Raw genomic sequence first — 21,628 nt, forward strand, 5'->3', positions numbered from 1 at the left:
CCTGCTCCTTTTACGGAGCATCTCACCCCACAGCTGGCACTCGTCAGAGGCACAGGCCCCAGTGCCCCATGCCTTCACCCTCAGCCCCGCTCCCACGGCGGCTCCCTGTGCACTCTTCCTCATCATAACAGGAGCCTCAGGCCTGCTATGGTTTTAGAACGTGCCTCTATTCAAAGTTGCTCCAACTTCACTGGAAATCAACTTAAAAGCCAGCTCTGTCCCATGCTACATGAAGGTAGCTCTGATTCTGGGGTACACAGTGACAAATTATAAAGAAAATGCCCCAGTCAAGGGGCACAGCATGTGCTGAACCTAACCTCCAGCCTGGCCTGCTGTTCAGATCGCATCCCAAATTGCCGTAAGGGTAATTTTACCCCACAGGCTCCGTGCCAGGTCGAGCACTATCTGGCTGTGCAAGCACACATCAGCCTGACGGCCTGCACCAGGACCACTCACACCTGCCCCTGGGCAGCAGCACAGCACGGCCAGCATCAACAACCAGGGATCCAGGCCCTCCTTCATGCTGGAGCAACCCCCTTCACCATTTCAGACATGCTTTGGGTTCCTGATGTCTTTTCCACATGGATTTTGCACTTACCTGCACTGAAATAAATGTTCTCTTCTGGTTAAACCAGGTGCACCACCGCAAGGAGACAAGACAAAACTTGCCTAATGGGTGATGGCTCTTTGAAAATCCAGATTTATGCTGCTGCGGAGTGCTGCTTCCAAGGAAAGTCTCTGTTTTCGTTGCAAAGGTTCAACCTTAAGGTCCCCCAAAACATTTAACAGTTTAAAATCTAACAGCTAAGGGTAGTTACTTAGTTCTCTCACATTTCCATCTGTACCTAAACTTGATATTCACCAGTCTTTGAATTTATTTCCTGAAAGGCAGGTGAGCATTTCTGCTGAAGCTGGATACAGAGATGCACTCATTAAGAGCTATGCCGTGGTTGTTATTACAACACCAAACAGTCCATCATCGCAGGCATACACAACCTTGCCTAACTGGAGTTGTCAGCATTTTCATTGCAAATTCTGCTTTCGAAGGCTTGCAACTTGCCTGTAAGAAGCTGCTATAGCCTGAACTTCGCTGCATGCTCTCTGCCAAGGAAGAATTATTTCTAAATTAGAAAACTATGCTGCCATTGGGTCAGACACTGGTTAGGGGTTTTACCAATATCTGTGGGTTTGTTTGTTTGTTTGTTTGCTTGTTTTTTAAAAAAGTAAAAACTCAGCAGGCTTGAAAATCTTCAGGCTCCAAAAATCACTAAAGGAACCAAATGCTTCAACCTTAGCTACCCCCTGCTGCCCTCCTCCTCCAAAAATAAAAAAGCTGTGACTTTAAAACATGGCAGATAGGCCTGAAATGTCCAGTTATTTGTGTTACTTTACCAAACAGTTGCCATGCTGACACATTATGAACTTGCACCAACACCGCTGGTAAATAACAACCCTACCCACGCCTCATTAGTCTCCAGCCCATGGAGCTGCTGAAGGACGGTGGATTGGACTGATTTAATCTGGCTGCTTGTCCAGTTCCCCAGAATCTCAGTTAGCAGTTCCTGTACTGGGCCAAATAACTTAGTGAGATGTAAACTATGGAGGACATCCAATCCCAGTCTGTGCTGGTGTCACATTCCTCCATAATGGGCTGTGATAATTGCCCTTCCTTACAAAAGGAGGAAAAAAAACACCCTCTGATTTAACTCATCAGTTTGAATTGTTACTCAGAACTTACAGATATCAAAGCTACTGCTCTTCTAAAAGTAACACTGCACAAGAATCTTGGGTGGATTTTTTGCTTTATTTTCCCTACCAAAGCAGAGAAAGCATCCTGGTTCCACCCAGCTCTGCAACCTCGTGGCAGGGGCAGGGAGAGGACCTGGGGTGGGCACACTTGCTGCAGCCCTGTACAGTCCCTGGGAGCCTGAGAAAATCTCGCAAGACCCCACAGCCTCATCCAGGTGGTTCACAGTGGTTAACGAAGCATCTCCAAACAGCCTGTGCTAATTGTGCTGGGACCACATGCAACATTAGCCTTTGGATAATTGCCTGTGGATAAAGCAACTTTTTTTTATGAAGACGTACGTACTGCTCTGGGTACGGCACTGGACGTGTTTGTATGTGGTTCAGCATCCACAAACGGAGGCAAAGCTCGGGTGACCAAGCATTATTCACTTTGGAGCCCAGCATAAGCACAGCACATCGCTCATTACAGAAGGTCTCACCCACTGCAGCTCCTAGGAGCCTCCCAAATACGCATTTAAGGCCACTTCAAACTACCGTGTTTTTTCACAGGACGCAGAATTAGGCTGTCCCTTGTGGAAAGCTTAAATGAGTCCTTTGAAATTTGACCTAAATTAAAAGAACTGAAACACATTGTTATTGCACAAGGCGAGGGCTCCGAGCGGGTGCTCCAAGGACAGCATCAAGGCACTGGATGGGGAAGAGACTAAATTAGCTGCCCAGCAGAACGATAACACACAGCCTGGGCAAGGGGAGGTCAAGGGAGAGCTTGCTATTTATCAAATATATGTCCAAACTAATTATTCAGTTCACAAAGTAACCCTTCAACCTATGTGTGCGGTCAAAGCCCTTGTGAAACGTTGGCTGTCAAAGGCCTTCATGGGCTGGGTACACAGAAAGAGAATGGCTCCTTTATACATGCCGGGGTAGACTTATTTCTAAATATTTAAAAGCAGAAAGTCTTTATGCTCCCTGGGATAAAAAAAAACATGATGCGAGACAGAATTCGATAGCTGACAGTCCCCAAAGCAGCTCCTGCAGGCCCTGTTTCTGCTCACGCCGCCCACCAGCCTTGGGTTTTCCTATCACTGCATAAGAAAAGAAAGCACCACAACCACTAACAGACAGATCCAGCGAGTGTCCGCGATATCAATATTGACATTATCATTTAAAATGGCTCAAGATACCATCTTCAGGGTAAATATTTTTATAGGTACCATAGTAATAGCTAATGGTCATGGTCTCGGCGCCCAACGCGTCCAGCAATTTACGAAAGCCCCCTAGGGAAGCGTGCTCCCAAAGGGATCAGATACACTGCGGGTAACCAAAGAAGGATCTATCTGTTGGGGTATCTATCTATCTTTGCACATGCACATGTGCACCCAGCTACGCAGCCGGTTACCCCAACAGATAGCTACTGCTTCTGCTAACGTAGGCCCGATACTCAAGAAAATGGTTGCAAATATCCCTAAAGTTGTGTTTAGCTGAGAGCCGACAGCGTATTTTAACCGGGGTTATTTATTGCAGGCAGCGGAACAAAAAGCCACGCTCTCAATTCCTGTTAATGGTGCATACGGCTTCGTGAATATTCTGACTCACTAAGACAATAAATAGCAACAATAAAAGCACTTAACACCAAAAAAAGACAAAATTCGGGGCATGCTCATGAAGGAACAGATCAACATATGTCACAAAAGGTCACAGCCCCGGCGACCTTCTCAGCTGGTCCGAAATGTCACCGCTCTAATGACTGCACCGTCAGCAGCCCCACTGAAAGCACACATTATTGGAGCACCTGACCCCCCTCAAATTAGCTCTGACCAAAATGTTTGGCATTTACTAAATTAAAAATAATAATAATAATAAAGCAGCTTTGTCTTTGAAGAGATTTTAAAGTTGGTGGTTTTTTTTGTTTTCTTTTCTTTTCAGCTCAGAGAGCTTGTGGGTGGCAGTGATGGAACCCAGAGAAGGTGATTTTTTTTTTAAGGGGTCTAATGAAGTACATAAAGGAGGTTTTATTTCCCAAATCTCAGATATAAGTCCCACACAATTCACTGTATTCTGCAGCATAAAAGCTCTTATTATACCATTAACTTAGAAGCCTTTTTTTGCCTTTCTGGTAATGATTCAGGTTCTCACGTCTAAAATTATCTCATGTAAGTTAACATTCCTACCCAGGGAAGAAGTTTTAAATAGTTTTTAGCAATTTACACTTTGATAAAACCCAGATTCCCACCCACTGGATATTCATTGTGGAAGAAGCGTATTTTTAAAGTGTGCTTTTTAAAATAATAGAGCTATTCTTTCCCTGAAAAATTATCAGGCACAAGTCAAAAACGTTACTCTTCTCCCTGCAAACTACTACACCAATCATGCAATCACATTCTTTCTGATTTAACCCTAAATCTAGAGGACCTCACTACAAGCAGCTAATCTGAAACCAGAATTATTCCTGATTTTGTCATTCCTCTGAAAAGCCACAAAGGCACCAGATGTGCAATTAACAAATCATATGGTAAGTGGTGATGAGAGTTGGGCTTTTTTTTTTCTTTAATTCTCAAGTTACCTTCAGAAGGGGAGGGGAAGAAACAAGAAAGCTTCACTATCAACTATCTCTGTCCATGACAGATGACAATATTGCTATACTGTGTTAATTTTTTCAGGAATGCTTGCTAGGGAGGAGGGCTCATCATCTCTACATAATTCTTCCCCTGCCATCAATAAAAATGTACTTGGAACAGATTCTAAAAATGCGTTAGCTGGTGACGTCTATTTTTAGAGGCAGTGGATAGAAACAAATACGTTTTGCATGAAAATGGATTAAATAAAAACAAAGCTGTATCCCTGGACATGAGTAGCAGAACATGTAAAGGCCAAACTCTCTCCAGAAAGCTCGCCTGATGAAAAATGTTTTATGGACAATTGCATTGTTTTGACAGTTGAGTTATTAGAAATGTAAGCACTCCTCCAATGAGGTATAAAAACCTCATGAAGGAAGCCTTGCTTTCCCCCAAGGTGTTCAGAGAGCAGGAAAGATCCCCCGTAGCATAGTAAAATCAATCTTAAATACAATAAGACAATAAAAATAGAAGCCCTTCCTTAGCTCTGAGAAGCAAAACAACTTGGAAAGTCACAGGAAGGGGTATACCTACAGGAACGTACCAGCAGGTGCAGGCTTAAAATAGGAGATTTTATCAAAACATCTCTTTTAGTGCAAAGGTTTCAACAAGTTTTTGCTTTCACAGTAATTAGCTGCTATCCTTGCCATTCAGATCTCCACATCTGCACTTCAGAGTTTGCGAACCAGCCGGTGTGCCGGTTGTTCTTGGATATTGACAACAACAGGAAAACCTGGAGCAACCAGCTACAACCAAAAAAGCCATGACACCTGCTTTTGCAGAGTGCCCTGCAAAATTAAACAATCACAGCATATGATTAAAAGCAATTGTGATTTTTTTTTCCCTCTTAACCTTCCAGGTAGCTCAAATGACAAAGACATTCAGCCGTGTCCTTTCTTGTGCAATATGCTACAGGTATACAAGTGCAACAGACCGGTTTCCTTAAAGACCCATTCCTGAAAACTTTCATCTGTACACTTTGATTATACAACGTGATGACAGTCCCAAGTGAAATCACTGACACCACTTGCTTGCACAAGATTAAATAAACACATGCTTGCATGAACATAGCCCGCGCGTGAATAGGAAAAGTTGGAAAACATAACTGTTGAGGACTCGTCTCTTACTTGCCTTGTATTTACCAAAGCATATAAAGGTGTTGACTTTAATTTCAGATGTTGAGGCATTTCGAAATAACTTCTTTTGCAGAAATAAGCACTCTAGAATGATTTACCTTCAGGTTCCAAAGTGGCGTCTTCGACAACTAAGTTAAATGACGGTCGAGCCAGGGAAATTCCAGCCATGGTGACCACCACCAGGCATATAAGGCAACCCGAATCCCAGCCGACCATCTTTTTAGAGTAAATTCCTGGTCCATTTCCATATCTCCATGTGGACTTTAATCCCATCTGAGCACCTCTACAGAAGCATGGACAGGACGCGGTGCCTTCGGCCAGGGCAGTGCCTCCTCACCAGGAGCGGCGGCTGCTGCTGCGGGGAGGAGAGATTTAACACGGTCAGTGAAACCATCCTCAATGCAAACCAAAAAAAAAATACCTCACAAAGCCCCAAACTGAGCTGAGGTGGGAGGGGGAGGAGGAGGAGGATGGGAAAAATAGTTTTCCAGCTTCGAGAATATGTGAAAAGTGAGTGACTTTTCATTTTCTGTTAGCAGTTTCCATCATCACCTGAGGCGTAACCAAGTCCTCCTTGTTTTCACAAAATCACTTCTCAGCACATATTTAGAGAGCTATTTTACTGACAGAAAGATATACAGTTTTTTAAAAAAATAAAGGCACACATGTGGAGGCACATAACCTGTAATGCTACAAAATTACCACAATTATACAAATTATGTTCTTGTTATTGTTTGAAGGTTTATGTAAGTTTGCCTTGTTTTTCATTCCTTTACCTAGGCAGTTCTGCAGCCAGCTGAATTTTCACTAATTCAGTAATTTTTCCACTATAAAAACAGTTGAAAAAAATGCTCTTCAGGCTCTGATAATCCATAAAGCTTCGTTGTGCCTCAGCAATTCCAGCTCTCCTAGGGATGCACCGTCAGCTCAGCTCAGTGTCCTTTCGACATCTGAGAGCCCCGCGCAGCTAAAAGGGTCCAGTCCTTGCAGAGGCGCTGGTTAATACTGGTTAACTGGTTAATTGGTTTAGCTAGCAATTAAAATCTATATCAAGTTGGGTATGGGTTGCGGAGGAGACCTCCCCAGCACCATTTTCCATTCATTCATGCTAAACTGCGCAGCGTGTTCACACAGGTTGCTGTTCCCTCTCGCTCAGAGATGCTTTTTAATACATGCTTTTCAGTTGGGAGGGGGGGGAGGAGTTTAATTAATTCCCCATAAAACTAATTTAAATAGATGGAGGTGACTGCTCGGTATTACTGCCACAGGCTGATGGAAGAGAGAAGAGGAACAGTGCCAAAGCAGCTTCAGGGGACCTGCCAGCACCACAGCCAGGTGCCGGGCGGGCGGTGAGAAGAGCATCCTCGTTGGGCGCCCCAACAAGTGCGCCTTGTTCTCCTCCCCAGGAGTAAAAGATGGTACCCGTCACAAAACGGGTACATCAAGGGACTGCAGCAGTCCTTCTGATGTGGCCAGTGATTCATCTGAGATGCAATGAAACCCAGCTGAAGCTCAGAGAGCACTGGTCTTGAAGGAAAGAACGACATAAAACCTCTCTTCCCCCTCCTGCCCTCACCCTTCAAAAGGAAAAACAAACAAAAAGTAAGAAGCCTGTCGTTTGGATGTGCTACAGGTCCTCAGCATCCAGTACTCAGAAACGTGGGCAAATGTTCTCCCTTTGCTGAGCCAGCCTGTAAGGGCTTTATTCAGACTTCCTTAACCTTCAGCTGAGAGCTGGAACACCCGACCCCAGCTCCCAGGGCTATGGACAGACGTGCTGTGGAGGTATCTTGTATCTGGGGTACGCAGAAACCTACAAAACTCCCGGGGTCAGCAGGAAGGGGTTTTAGAGGATGTAAACAATGGGGGAAATAGCTCACACACAGTATTCCAGGTGAACCCCCGACACTTTGGGGTGAGCTTGTCCCCCTCAGCCCCAGGCTCCATCCCTGTGGCAGGGGTTGAAGCAGAGCATGGCCACAAGCTAGCACCCACCACATCTCCAACAAAACCACCACCAGGCCACTGCACAGACACTCACAAAGAGCTCGGTGAGCACTTCTTTAAGCGGAGGCAGAGCAGGTGTGGAGGTGGCCCCGATGGGTCTGCCTTTGGCAAGGGACCCGAGCGAGCCCTTGCAGCCACCGCCACCTGACTGCCTGACAGCCCCCACTCTGTGGCTCAGTTTATCCAGCTGTAAAGCGGGCATAAATCCTAATTAACAGGCTGCCTGCAATGCTAATTTCATTTCCATAAATCATCCTGCAAAGCCTGATTAAAGGCTACGTACATGAATGCAAAACCTAATCACATTTTCACAAAAAGACAACATACCAGAACGCTACCGTACATCCCAGACTCCTTTCTCAGCAGCATTAATTCCACCTACATCTCGGCGGAGGAAGATTTTTAGGGCTGTGCTTGATGCCGTGTAAAGCACGTACAGGGCTGCTGCCCTCGCCACAAGCCACGGCACGAGGCCACCTGACAACGCGGCTCCTCACCTGGAGGTGTCTGCCCGCTTCTGCCCCTGAACATCTGCCAGCAGAAAGACGGGGCTCTTCCTCCGCAGGGCGACAGAGAAGCCAAAGCCGAGGCTCGCGAAGGAGCAGCAAAGGAAAAACGGGAGCTCGGGGCCCATCCGTGGAACCGCCAGGCTTTACCACCGCCACCGCGGTTCAAGGGCTGCCCCTTCCCAAACCAAGCAGAGTCCAGCGAAGATGAAACGAACCCAAATTCTTTTCATAGTTCAATCGCCACAGTTGCTGGGGGACGACTCCCTGGAAAGACCTCCTGCGCCGGGTAATTATGTACCTCTATGGCAGTGTTTGGAACACAGCCCCAGCATGCTTTTTGGCCTCCACAATTCTGGCTTCCTGACTACAATACCATAATCCCTCCTGGAGTCTCAGACTCAGTGAAAGCCACACGTAGTGTTTATTTTTCCCCTTGAAAGGGAACTCTGTCTCTCTTCTCAGCCTACACTTCGGGGAGGAGTTGTCAGCCTCCCGTGATTGATGGCTCTCCTTGCCACTCGCTCATCAAGTCAATTTTCACCTCGTCACATACCTGCCCAAATTTCTTTGCCAAACTGACAAGCATGGGAAAGCAGACGGGTTTGGGAGCCCAACCAAATTCCTCCAAGCTGTACTTCAGTTTAAACGCGCTCGCACACAAACAAGTAGTACTTGTTCAGCAGTGGCATTAATTAAATTCAATGCTCAGTGTTCTTTTTAATCTACTTCCATTGTTGTTTATAAGATGTTTATCACTCCCCAGGGAGAGCACAATTTGTAGAGGATGTTAACCAAATCAATGCAGGGCTCGCTCTCCGGCTCTTCAGCATCTTTCTCTGTTGAGCAGGGAATGGGAAAAGCTGAACGAAACAGGGCTCGCACCCCGCAAAGCAGCACCCAGCAGCCGAGTGGCTTCACCAGAAACACCCAGGTAGGCAAGGCTCTCAAACTAGCACTTATTTATTTAAATATTTACACCTATTTACATATCGATGCATCTATATGGACACACACATGGATATATCCGACTAGCCTCCTCATCCCGGTTCAGTTTCCACCCAAATCTGAGCATCACAGCTATTAAACATTAATTCTGGAGGACTAATGGGAACCGGCTGGCAGCTTCAGTACTTTTGCATTGTTTGAACTTCTTTCATTTGCTTTCCAGGACTATCCTGTTTTTCTCAAGTCTTTTGCCACTAACAGATCGGGGGGGGGGGGTCAGCCAAGAAAAAAAAAATCTGCATTTTAATTGACATTCCAGAGAGAGAGAGAAATCCAGAGGCTGCTGATTGCTGTCTATTCAGCCCAAACAGGCTTTTCAGATGAAAATGAGTAAAGGCCAGTGGAAGATTTACAGGGATTTGGTACAAAGGAGACAATGAAGTTTTAAATGTTGATAGCGTTTCACACCAAGCGCATAATGGCTCACTGTTTGAACGGGCCGCTTTGCATTTATATCTATCTATAGCGCCAGATAGAGCCCAGCGAGGGCTTCTTGCCCCGGGACGGGGCCGTTCCGTGCCGCCCGCCCCTCTCCGCTCCGGGGAGCTCCTCCGCTTCCATCCCGATCCCATCCTCATCCCATCCTCATCCTCCTCCTCCTCCCGTCCCGTCCCCGCTGCCCCCGCCGCCGTCCCGCTGTCAGCGCCGCGAAGCGTCCCGCGGGGTTTCACGGCAGCGGCAGGGAACGGGCAGAAAGAGGGGAGAAATAAAGCAGAAATAAGCAGAAATCGGGCAAAAAAAGAGGGAAGAGAGCCGGCAAAAAGCGGGCAGGGAGAGAGCCCCGGCCGGCAGCGGAGCCCCGGGGGACCCCAGCCCCGCAACCCGCCCCCCGCCGCTCCCCACCCGGGACCCGCTGCGGGTCCCGTCTCGCCGGGTCCCCCCTGTTTTGTCCCCCCGTTTTGTCCCCGTTCCACGTCCCCTTCCCCCGTTACCTGCAGGCGCGGAGCTCCGCGGGCGGGCTCGGCGAGCGGCGGGGGGCTGAGGGGAGGCGCCGGCCGGGGCAGGGGCGCTGCTCCTCACCGTGCGGGCAGCCCCGGCCGCACAGCCCGCAGCCCCCGCGGGGCTCGGGGCTCGGCAGGGAGGCGACGCAGCGGCCGGCCCGGCGGCCCCGTGCCCTGGCTGGGCTGCAGCGGCTACCGCCTCACAGGGGCGAGCCCGCCGTGCCCGGCGCCAGCAGCCTCCTCCCCCGAGCGGGCATCGCCGAGCAGAGCAGCGCGGGGCCCGCTCCGCTCCATCCAGCCGCCCGCAGCTTTGTCAAGCCGACAACCCCCTCTTTTTTTTTTTTTTTCCTTCTTTTTTTTTTTTTTTTTTTTTTTTCCCCTCCCTCTCTCTCCCTCCTCGCACACACTCCTCCGGCTCCTTCCTCCCTCCCCCGGTCACTCCCCCCGCTGCAACCCGAGCCGTTTCCTGGACGGCGCTGCGAGGCTCTGCCCAATCGCGGCGGCCGCGGTGCGGAGCCCCTGCCCCTATTCCTTCCCTTATCCCTTCTCCTGCCCCTATCCCTTCCCCTGCCCGTGTCCCTGCTTCTGCCCGAGCCCCTGCCGCTGCCTCTGGTCCCGATCCCGGAGCCCTTTCCCCGTCGAGGATGGCCGGGTCGAGCCCCTCGACCCTAGAAGGTGTCCCCTCGGCCCTAGAAGGTGTCCCCTCGGCCCTAAAAAGAGGAGAGGAGCTGGGGTCCCGCCGCCATCCCGCCCGCTGCCCCCCGGAGCTGGGATGCGCATCCCGCAGCCCCCCACGAGGGGAGAGCTCGGCCCCGGCTCTGGCACCGAGGAGCGCGGTCTCAAAACCAGCACGGCCCCGGGATGCTGCCCAGAAGGGGGTTGGGAGCAGAGGGTTTGGGATCAGAGAGCGAGGCTGGCAGCCCCAAAGCCCGCTCCGACGGCCCAGACAGCCCACCCGCCTCTTGGTGCAGCGCCTTCTGGGCTGACCCCACGCTGCACCTTGCTGTGTGATGGTTTTGTAAAGAGGATTTGCCCGGGCACCCAGATCTAGGACAGTTCCTAATATTACGATGTAAAATCCGGTATAACTTAGACCGATATTTGCTTAGCAATACGTTTACTTGAGATACCATTAGCTAAAGGGTTGCTAATACAGAGCCCGTGTTACTGCTTGCTTTGTGGAATCAGCTTGACAACCTAATCAATAAGTGGGGGTTGCCTCAAATTAAATCACTGTTGATCAATTCAATGTTACTTTATTTAAGCATAGCTCAACTGTGCGTTTTATGTGTTGCGTGCAATATCGATCAAGGGGATTGTCGAGGGCTGTGGCTGCGCTGCACAGCCTGACCCCGTATTTACATACTTCCAGACACCAAAAGCACGAAAACAAGTTTTCTGGGTAGTACATACTCACCTCCCAGAAAGTACTTTCCCACCGCCACCAGCAGCAACGCGAGCTTTGTGAAGGGCAGTAGACAAATTTGTAATTGATTAGAAACACAGGTTTAATATTTTTCTTTTGTCGTTCCTAAAGCAGCAGACGTTTGAATGTTCTAATTGAGAAGCTGCGATGTCACCGTCAAGATCCAATTTTCCCAGCTCCAAGCATGTCCACTGCCCATTGAAAACATTGTTAACGCATTCTCACATAAATTATTGTCCGGCACAGGAAGCTGCGATACCTTTCCCCATTCATCGATATCTTTGCATGCTCTGAAAGAGAAGGAAGCATTCCACTAAAAATGACAAATCAGAACACCTATTCCCAATGTCTGGAAGCACTTGTCAGAATTTATTCTTTTTTGGGATGAAAAGATAGCAGTCTATCAATAGCACCCTATTCTCCCCAACGAGCCACATTCTCTTAAAGTGGCCCACAGCAGCCGAACTCCATCGGAGAGAAAAGCAGAAGCATGTTTGGAATTAGAAGGGGGGGGCGGACGGGGGGATCAATTCTGTCATCATATTTAGGCTTCAAGAGATCTCAGTGGGCCCAGGGAGCCTTTCATAGCAGTTAGGCTGCTGAATGAGAGCATAATCTCTTTACAGTTTTTTCCTCCTCCTCTCAAAGTGGCTGGGATCTTTTTTGTGAGCCCTCCTGCACGTGAATGGTGTGGCTAATAAGCCTATTAATGAGGTTCCACAGAGGAGTGTGAATAGGTAAATAAGCCCCAATCTGTTGAGGTTCAGGAGCAAGGGCAGTAAAGCCATCATGAACTAAAGGTGACAGTTTGAACTGAAATACGAACAACAGCTCCAGGTTTCAAGCGAAAGAAAAGACAGACAAGGCGCACATTCAGGCTCCTTCTACCCCCTACCGAGTTCTATTTTCTTTCCCATTCTTCCTCCTTTATAAAATGTCTTGAGTAGTCACCCATTTTTTCAAAAGCTCTTGAGACGTCCTTTTTCATCCTGGCAATGATACATCAATAGGGAGGAAGGAAAATGAGGACACCAATGCTCCTTTGCCCCGCCGGTTTCAAAAGCACGAACAGTGCTGTCCCCTCGCATATGGGAGCGGGGGAGGAGAAAGCAAGTTAAATTGAATCTTTCAGCGCTGCCAGCCCTTTGTCACCGCTGTCAGCTGGGCCCTGGTCCCCCTGCCGCACCGCACGCACACAGGGATGGGGTAAAATATTCTCCAGGGGCACGGCACCAGGCAGCTGTGGGGCCACAAGGCCCAGCTAGGCTCCATCAGCATGGAGAGGTGAGGAGGGCAAGGAGATGCGCTGGTGTCTGCTAGGCATCGCCGTTACCCAACAGGGTAACCCATTCTAACCCTAAACACGAACCCATCCTAATATAAAAACTGACTTCAGGCTGCCCTTGAGCTGGATCCACCAGAGCCCAAGCAAAGCGCTTTGAGGAGCGAAGGTGGAAGTTTAAGCAGAAGACAACTTGTGCCTGTTGAGAGATGAGGTGAGGCAGGCAACTAATTCCCTTGAATAATGTGGGAAAGGTCACCTTAGAAACAAACAGAACACGCAGCTGCTGAGCACTCCTCAGTTCTAACCCTCAGAGTCCCTGACCCTTTTTGAAGTGCTGGAGGTACCGGTGAAGGCAGGGCCCATGGAGACCTGGTCCTCCACAGGAGCTGCATGAGGAAGAAGCCACAGCTCCCACCACACCGCAGGCAGACCACAAAGGTACGTGATGGAAGCACGTTCTCCAGTGCCAGCCTATTCTCCAGGTGCTGGATCTGCTAACATGCAACACTTCTACCGGATGAAATAGGAACACAACAAAGAAAATTAAAAAGGGAAAGGAAAAGACACACATGAAAGCTACAGAGAACTATGGGGAAAAACCATCTGCATCCTAACTGAGCCATGAATGTGGCTGAGGACTTTGCTTCTCCACAGATGATAATAGGAAAGCAAATTTTCTTCCCTGTTATTCCTGCCCAGCCCAAAATTTTTCTCGACCATGCTGGATACAATCAAATATTTGTCCTTTTTATTATTTCTTTTTAAGTTCTTCTAAAGCTAAGTGCCCAAACCCAAACACTGACAGCTGGTTTCCAAAGTATTTATGGCTCCTTTCCCTGGCAGCTTTGAACTGTGTTTTTTAGGGTGCCAAAGGAACCCACTTCTGAAAGTCTGGTCTCAGTAGCTTGCATCCTTTTATTTTCAGAGATAGGCAAAGTTGCTCCATGTATTTGTCTGAGTCCTATACTTCACATTGATATAAACACAAACCCATCCTAATATAAAAACTGCTACTGAGAAACTTCCATCTCTAGTCTTCTCTATGTTATTTCAAGATGCTGCTAAACTGAAAAAGTTAGATAAGAATTTCTTTAATGTCACTACATTTGGTAATTATCCGTGAAAGTGTGAACCATAGGCTACCGAGTTCTGTTGCAGCAAAATGTGCATAGGAAGGGGGATTGCCACAAAGGGATAGTTTTACTGGGTGTTTATCAACAACAACAACAAAACTCATTTTGGTTAAACTACAGCATGTGGAAAATTAACTTCTTTTGCTTACTGATTTTTGATCTTCCTCTCCATTATGCACAGCAGAGTCTTCTAAGAGAGATTAATTCAGACAGTACTGAGAAAAGAGATTATTTTCACCATTGTAGCAATGTTTTGTAATGGCACTTAATACCAGAACTCTCCAGATTTTTATGTCCTGTAGCCATGTAACTTCTCTGGTATGCCTCTCATTTTGTATGTTATAAGAAGAAGATTCAAAAAATACTTGTTATTATCATTAAATGTTGTGAGATATATTTAAACAGGAAACGTGGTGTGTTTTGATCAGGGTATTACACTGGGATACTGGACATTTGAAGCTTTCTGTCCTTCTACATTAGCTTTCCTATACAGTCCTGGGAAAGTCACTTAATCTGCCTATGTCCAAACTTTCTAGCTATGAAATGAGGATAATAGATGTTTCCTGTCTCCCACCCTTTATTCATCTCATCTATTTAGATGGTAAGCTCCTCATTTCTGACCATGCTTTTATGCATGGCTTAGAACAATAAGACACTGAGCTTGGCTGGAACCTCCAGGCACTTCCATAATGCAGATATTGAGTACTAAATTATCAAAATAAAAGAAAATCCTCAATTTATTATGTATTCCCTCATAAAGAATTTGTTACACTGTCCTGGTAGAGCACCTCTGGCTGCTGTGGAATAGTATCTCTTCTAAAACAGGGGAAAGCAGCACCCATTGGGGAAGATCCTGAAACAGTGAGTCCCCTTAAGCAGAAACCATGTGAATAAAACCCCTCTCAGCGCTGAGCAGGGCACAGCAAGACAGAGGCAGACTTATAAAAATGAGAAGACAAAGGCTGCAAAGACCCTTTGTCTTTCTGTTACAGATCTTGAATACATTTAGCTTGTTGGCCCGCGCACTTTCTGTTTCCAGTTGATCAATACATGCTGGTTTGTTTCACTAAAGCTCTGTTGTCTAACTAGACCAACTGGTGGTTGTGGCAGCTTCCCCTGCAACGTTACATCAGATGGGATTTTTCTCTGGTGACACCACAGGGTTCAGCAAGCGAGCGATGACTTCCAGGCACAACCTCAGAGCAGGAGGTGCTCAGCGGGCCTTGCACCAGGGCTCCAGTTACAGTGTAAGCCCTGGGAGTGGCAGAAAACTTGGTGGCAGGGATCCACAGGGCAGGTACTGTGCTGATCCTCATGGACACGGTTCCTCACCCAGAGCACCACATCCCTGCAGACCCCTCCTGCTTCCCACCTCCTTCACTGGAGAGCCACGCTCCACATCTCCAGCTCCCTTGCAGAGGCCCAGATTCAGACACAGAAAGGCGTGGAGATGGAAAAAGTTCAAAAGAAAAAAAAAAAAAGACTTTTTTTTTTTTAAAAAAAAACTTTCTACAGCCATGGAGCATATGACAGTAATGCAGTACTAAATGCCTACGACTATTTCCCTGCCTCATTCTCCTCATCCCTCCAATGTCTGTGAGAAGTCTCACCTCATGTTCTCTCTTCCCTTTCCGGCCTTCACACGTAATTTCACTCCTCCGTCTCCTACCAGAGTTTTCGCAGGAATTTGCTTCATCCCTTGTGTGTCTTCTCCAGTGAAAGACATCTCTTTTGCCACCCCAGTCCCCAAGGTGAGAGGAGCTCCTTGCCCTGTCCGCCAGGTGCTTCAGGTACCCACCATTTCACCTGAGAAACCGGATGGCCTTGGAGGGAAGCCACTGTCCTGCCTGAGAAAGCCTTTGTGTAAACAGAGGTGCCTTGAGGTCTAACAGCCCTTGTTTGTTAACTCCGTAACCACGTTCACAAGTCCAAAAATGAGGTGAAAAGGTAATGGTCCGGCAGACAAAGCTGAGGCACAGAGATTTGCTATTTGATACAGACACGTGGATTTCCTTAAACAAAGGCCGTAGGTTTTACCCCAGAGAGGTTTCCCAAGTCACCGCAGGCCCAAGCCGCCTTCACACAGACTCAGACACACACACTTTTTTCCTTCATGTTTCTGTGTTTTAAGGGGAGGATTACAGGACAGCTCAGTTTGCATGAAATCTAGACGTGGATCGCTGAATATTCATGCCCACAGCAATGCACGTTCTTATGCCTACAAACACAGCAGCACTTCAGGCCTTGAAGAGAAGGCCTGATTTTGATTTACGTGGCCAGGCTGAGGTCCCAAAAGATCCTTCCCATCTCTTAACAGGTAGCACCATTTGTATCAGCGCTTGCTGGATGAGAAAACCCAACGACAATCACGCTGCTCTTCTGATGCCAGCTGAGCAGAGAAACAGATACTGCAGGAGGCTTCCAGGGCTGCTACATGCGATAGATCAGGAAATGTTTTACATTGTGGATACAAGCGAGGAGGCCAGAAACTTGATTACAGGGGAGACTTAGTTAAATATTCACTTGGGATTCATTATGTGAAAACCACTAGAAAGGAACATGTTTCTACAGGAAGGGTTGGGCTGCTTTATTCTAGCTTCTGTTGTAAAATGCTGCTGATGGCTGTGTACAAGAGCTACCGTCCTCTAGTGGAAGGAATATGGCAGGTCTGGTGGATGTGCAGGAACTCTTCTGCTTGCTCTTATTGTTAGCTAGGGTTACCACTCCTTTAATTTGCTAAATAGAGCCTCGCAGAGCCAACGGGGCTTGATTATCTGACGACCTTACATTTGACAAGCAGGTAACATGAGCATTTGGGGCAAAAGGAATGTTATAAATAAGATTTCTAAAGTCTTAAGTCTGTTGCTCACTCAGTCTGAAATAATCACTAGCGCAAAGACCAAGAGCAAGCTGAACAAAAGCTTTGTGGCTGAGAAAGCCACACAGCACCCTTGCTTCAGCCCAGCCATGGAAAGGTGGTGTCGGTCCCAACTCATCCAGCCCAGCCAGCGCTGGTTTGGACAGATGCTGGTGAACAAGCACGGTGCTTATCCCACCTTGTAGCGCCTGCTTTCCCCTTGGCTGTGAAGTGCTGAGTGAAGACCGAGTGCTGAGGGACCTTGCTGCGTGCTGCTGCCTTCCAGCTGGCTGTGTACAGCGGGAGCAGAGCTTCCTGGCCCTGAACGGCTTGGGAAAATCAGGTCCTGAGAGCAGAAATGCAAAACATCCCCGAGATCCCCCCACGGTGGGGACACGGAGCAGCATTGCACCCCCAGTCACAGAAAGCAGCAGCACTAACAACAGCTTTCTGTGGCATGCAAAGGGTGAAATGCCACGCTGGCCAACAAGGTGTCTACCCAGTAAAAAAAAATATGAGGCAAGTTCTCTCCTTTAAATTTTATTCCCTGAAGCCTTACATTCGGCAACCTATTTTCTGAGAAAAAAAAAAAAAATCGCGACTCCTAGTCCCACCCTGTTCAGCATGTAGCAACAGGCTCCCAATTAAATCTGGGAAACAGAGAGGCTGAGACATTTTAAACAGAAACTACTGTGATCTGCAGGGTACAACGAAGAGGGAGCTGGGGGGAAAGCAAGAAGTGAAAAATTAAACCAAAAGCAAAGGAGCTGCAATTGGAATTGCGCTCAACAGGAAAAATCACTTACAGATAAGAATTAACACACTGTTTAACCCTTCCTCCAGAGAGACACCAGCAATAGTCAGCATTAAATTCATTTGCACTTAAAATCTGGTATATAGAAATAACCTGGTGTAACAATGCTAGAGATTGCTTGGGCAAGTTAATGTCCAGAAGGGTTTTAATTCCACGCAGGGCAGAAATGCAGGTTTGGGTCTTGTCTAGAAAGGAAAAAGAACCTGTGAGGGTAGCAAGTGTTTGCTCCGTAGCAGGTAAAAGGACAACGACAAGGAGTTCACCAGCAATGAGAAACATGTCCTTCTGCTCCTCTAAAGCAGAGGGTGGTATCACTTTGGTTAACCCCACCTGCCACAGGCATTGACTTGCAAAAGAACCCAGTGGAAAAAATCACACTGTGGTTCCATCACGTTAGAGAGATCCAGCTGCTTTGTCCTCCAGGAAAATCTGTCCAGCCCTCAGCTATATCACATCCAAGCTTTAGTGCTGAGGCCTCCTCTCCTCAACTGCTGAGATCGCCAGATGGGCCCAGGAGGAAATTCCTCCTCATGTCTTGCACCCAAAAACCTGACAAAACTGTTACCCACTTAGAGCACTTCTGTTAATGGTGAAGAGAAAGAAATTAAAGTCAACAGAGGGAAAAACAATCTGCCAAGATGTAGGTGTCCATGTTCCTGCCTGCTGCACAGAGCTCTAGCGACAGGAAACGTTCAGAGCCAGAAGTGGCATTGGTTCCTTTCAGATGGTTATTGCTACTGGTAGGTTTTTAATACGGGGTTTGAGCAGCAAGGGAAAAGGACACTGCTGAAAAGGCCCTGGGACATCTGGTGTAAGCTACACTTGTTCATCAAGTGACACCCATTAAGGTGCTGGCCCACCAGCCAAAGGGCCCTTCGAAGACAGCTAGCAGAAAGCGCGTGGTTGGCAGAACTTCCCTCGCCTTGCTCTATGTGACGAAGAAGCCTCAGGATGTGCTTCTTGCTCAGGAAGCACAGCACAGAGAGCCAGCAGCCTCCCGGGGAGAAGGATGATCCTCCCAGGGATGCTGCGCTGGCCGGGGGTGCCAGGGGTGGTCTGCCGGGGTCGGGGCTGAAGGCAGTAACAGAGCCGCGAGGCGAAGCAGCTCGCAGCTGTTTGCATGATACATATCTCGCGAATAAATAAACGCCATCGCCAGTGCTGCCACTCTCTAAACATCGATAGAGACATGCGTTCACTCAAAACATTCAGAAAATAAACAGAAGGAGTGCTGCTTGGCTGAACCCTCCTCTAGCCAAGAGCCCAGCGCTGTGAAGCTGTCACCCTTCAGCAGATCGGAAGGTCTCGTATCAGCCCCCCCGACTCTCTGTTCCCAAGGAATGTTGTCTCTCTCTCTCTCTTTTTTTTTTTTTTTTTTTTTTTTTTTTTTGATGCAGAGACCTCAGAGGCTACAGACTGGGGGGTTCAAAAATGATCTGCATTTTTCTACATATTCTAGCAGGCAGGAGGTAAAGCATAGCTAAGTGCAGCACAACTGAAGATTAGCTCAAAATGCCGCAAGCTGTAATTCAGATGGATTACAAAACAACCTCAGTAGTTTCAAGAATGTAACAAGAACAGCCTTAAATCAGCACAAACAGACTTGCTCAGCCATTTTTATCTGAGGATTAATGTCAGACTCTCTTCTGCTGTGCTGTGGCTGTAAACCATCCTCTCATCTTTTGGGGGACAGCATCCGTGGTCCCAAGGAAAGGGGACCCATAGCTGCGTGGGATGCAGGGGCTCCGGATCCTCTCCGGATAGCAGGCAGGGGAAGGCTGCCACGGGGGAGGGCACCTGGAGGCTCAGGGTGCCCTGGAAAGGCTCGGTGGGTGTTCAGTGCTGGCTCCCCCTTGTTTCTACCTGCTCAGCTGTACAAAAGGACAGCTGTGGCTGCTTTCAGTGCTTTTCCCTTTTTCTTTTTTTTTTTTTTTTTTCTCCTTTTCTTTTTTTTTTTTTTCCTTTTTCTTTTTTTTTTCTCTCTCTCCAGGAGAGCAATTGCTGCAGCTGCCCCTGCAATGCTGCTTGATCCTCCAGACAGAGCTCACCAGAACATGGGTAATTCTGGTATTAAATCCAAGGAGCTCTGCGTACAGACACGAAGCATCTCCAGCTTGCTTCCTCCCTCTCTCTCTGGTTTAAGGCAGCACACCGTGTCCCCCTGCCATGGGACCTGCGGGATGTGTCCCACACTATGCTCCTCCTCATGCCCTCAGCAAAAATGAACAGCCTTCGGATGCAGCCCTTTATTCCAGGATAAATTCTGGAGATTTCTTGATAGCCAGAAAGAAAAAAAAAAAAAAAAAAAGAGAGAGACAGAGAGAGAGGGAGACACCTGTGGCCTCTGGGGCAGATTTCTGCTTCGCAGTCGCATGCAAGCTGCCCAGGAGACACACCCTGTCTCCCTGGAGTACAGATAAGCTCCCAAGGACTTCAAAGGGATTGCTGAACCAGACTGCAATGAATTTCTGCAGAAATGTAATGTGCAGCATATGTCTGAGGGACTGGAGAAGAGCTGGGGTGGTTTAGATTAGATAGTGCTGTTTGGCTTTTGAGGGGCTTGAGGAAGTGAAGGACACGTAATTGTCTTTTAAAGTGTAATATTTGACTTCAGTTCACCCACACTGCAGAGGGGCTTGCAGATAAGCAATGGAAAGTATTTCCGTGTGAGGGCTGGGTATCTAATCTCCCAAAGATCAGTTTTCCATTCAAAATATCACTGTGCTGGGGGAAGGCTTGGCTGTATGCATTTGGTTTTGTCTGTCCCTATCGATTTATCACTGAGTAGACCTGCTGCCAGGGAGCACCTCAGAGCCATGGTTTCCTTTGCTCAGACAGCATCACCGCACGGCAGGGTATTTAGCAAAAATGATCTGGAGACACCACAAAGTGCTTTGAAAAGGAGTTTTCTAGCAGTGTTTATGTGTATCCAGCATTCCAGGCCCTCTGCATCTTACAGAAACATCAGCAGCTAGCTGGCAGTACCATCAACTTTGGCTACAATTAGGGCTTCTGGCCATTGCATGTGCCTCATCTACTGGAATTTTAAGGCTCATCTTTATTGTTACAAACATAAGCTACAAATATATAGATAATTGTCAGGAGCTCACTGTGTGCTCTCTTTTTTTCCTTTTTGATTAGAAGTCAACAAAATCTTTCATGGTTTCAACATATAGATGTGTTTCTTCTGATAGAAGTGGCACACAAATAGCCAGCTCTTACTCAATTTCTTCTTAGGTGAATGTTCCCTTTTTGATATAAAGGAAAAATTGTTTTCCTTGAATATATTAGACCACAAAAACAAGGTGAAAAATCACAGTGAATTTGTTAGCAGAAACATTTGTTCTAGAAGTATGAATTGGAAGAACAGAAAGCCAGAGTCAAGCCTAGGACAATAAAGATGGACTATTCATTCCAGGAAGCATTTTAAAATAGTGTGTTTCTTAGGCCAGCGTGGAAACATCTGCCCAGCAAAAATTATCTACACAAATTTCTCAATTGTATGCTTTGAAATTCATGGTATAAATCAACACACTGCCCATCTTTCGGGTATTCTTCCCAACTTAAAATGTACCCTCCTAGTGAGCTACAACCTTAAAATGCCACCCCGCCTGTCTGTGCTGATGAAAGCCATGAAGTCAGAAGAACATAAGAATTTTCCCAGCTGCCAGCCCTGAGTGCCAGCCAGGGATTACAACCCAGCAGAGCTTTGCAGGTCTGCATTTCATTGCCAGGAAAGGCAGCTTCTGCAAGGAAAAATATTGTGTCTATCTATTTATTTTCAGTAAACACTGGCAGATAAATGTATACAGTTATCTACAATACATTTATCAATATTTATCAGTAAAATATTCTTTTTTTAAAAAAAATGCAGGTAAATATTTTTTTCCTAGAGTGCCTTTTTTTTTTTTTTTTAAATGAGAACATGAATTATTCTCTTAGTTTAAATGAATACTGGGCAATAGTCTCTAAAAAGTCATCTGAACTTGTGAAGCTGCTTTATACATAATGAAGAATAATTTAGCATTGGCAAAATGATGAATCCTGGCTTTCACTTGATAACAAGTCAAATAACCATTTTCTGGTATTTTATCCCTTGAGCATTATCTGCTTTTCATAAGACCATCACATGAATAAAACAGCTAATTCAG

At 47.1% G+C, this 21,628-nt stretch overlaps 1 protein-coding gene across 13 annotated transcripts in view; it reads right to left on the bottom strand.

The window, feature by feature from the left end:
- FGFR2 (fibroblast growth factor receptor 2) overlaps positions 1-21,628 on the bottom strand; it is a 107,979-nt gene that overhangs the window by 70,701 nt on the left and 15,650 nt on the right. For 6 of the 13 annotated variants that reach the window (XM_035329976.1, XM_035329975.1, XM_035329974.1 and 3 more), the window contains exons 1-2: positions 9,954-10,364; positions 5,599-5,855 (exon numbers count right to left, since the gene is read on the bottom strand). In XM_035329976.1, the coding sequence (XP_035185867.1) occupies positions 5,599-5,773 (175 nt within the window). In that variant the 5' untranslated portion in view covers positions 5,774-5,855; positions 9,954-10,364. Of the gene's footprint in view, positions 1-5,598; positions 5,856-8,004; positions 8,378-9,953; positions 10,366-21,628 lie in introns of those variants that run through there. The other 7 variants (XM_035329971.1, XM_035329969.1, XM_035329968.1 and 4 more) reach the window with 4 other exon arrangements.

This window comes from Oxyura jamaicensis, chromosome 6 (assembly GCF_011077185.1).
Source record: "Oxyura jamaicensis isolate SHBP4307 breed ruddy duck chromosome 6, BPBGC_Ojam_1.0, whole genome shotgun sequence".
Lineage (NCBI taxonomy): Eukaryota > Metazoa > Chordata > Aves > Anseriformes > Anatidae > Oxyura > Oxyura jamaicensis.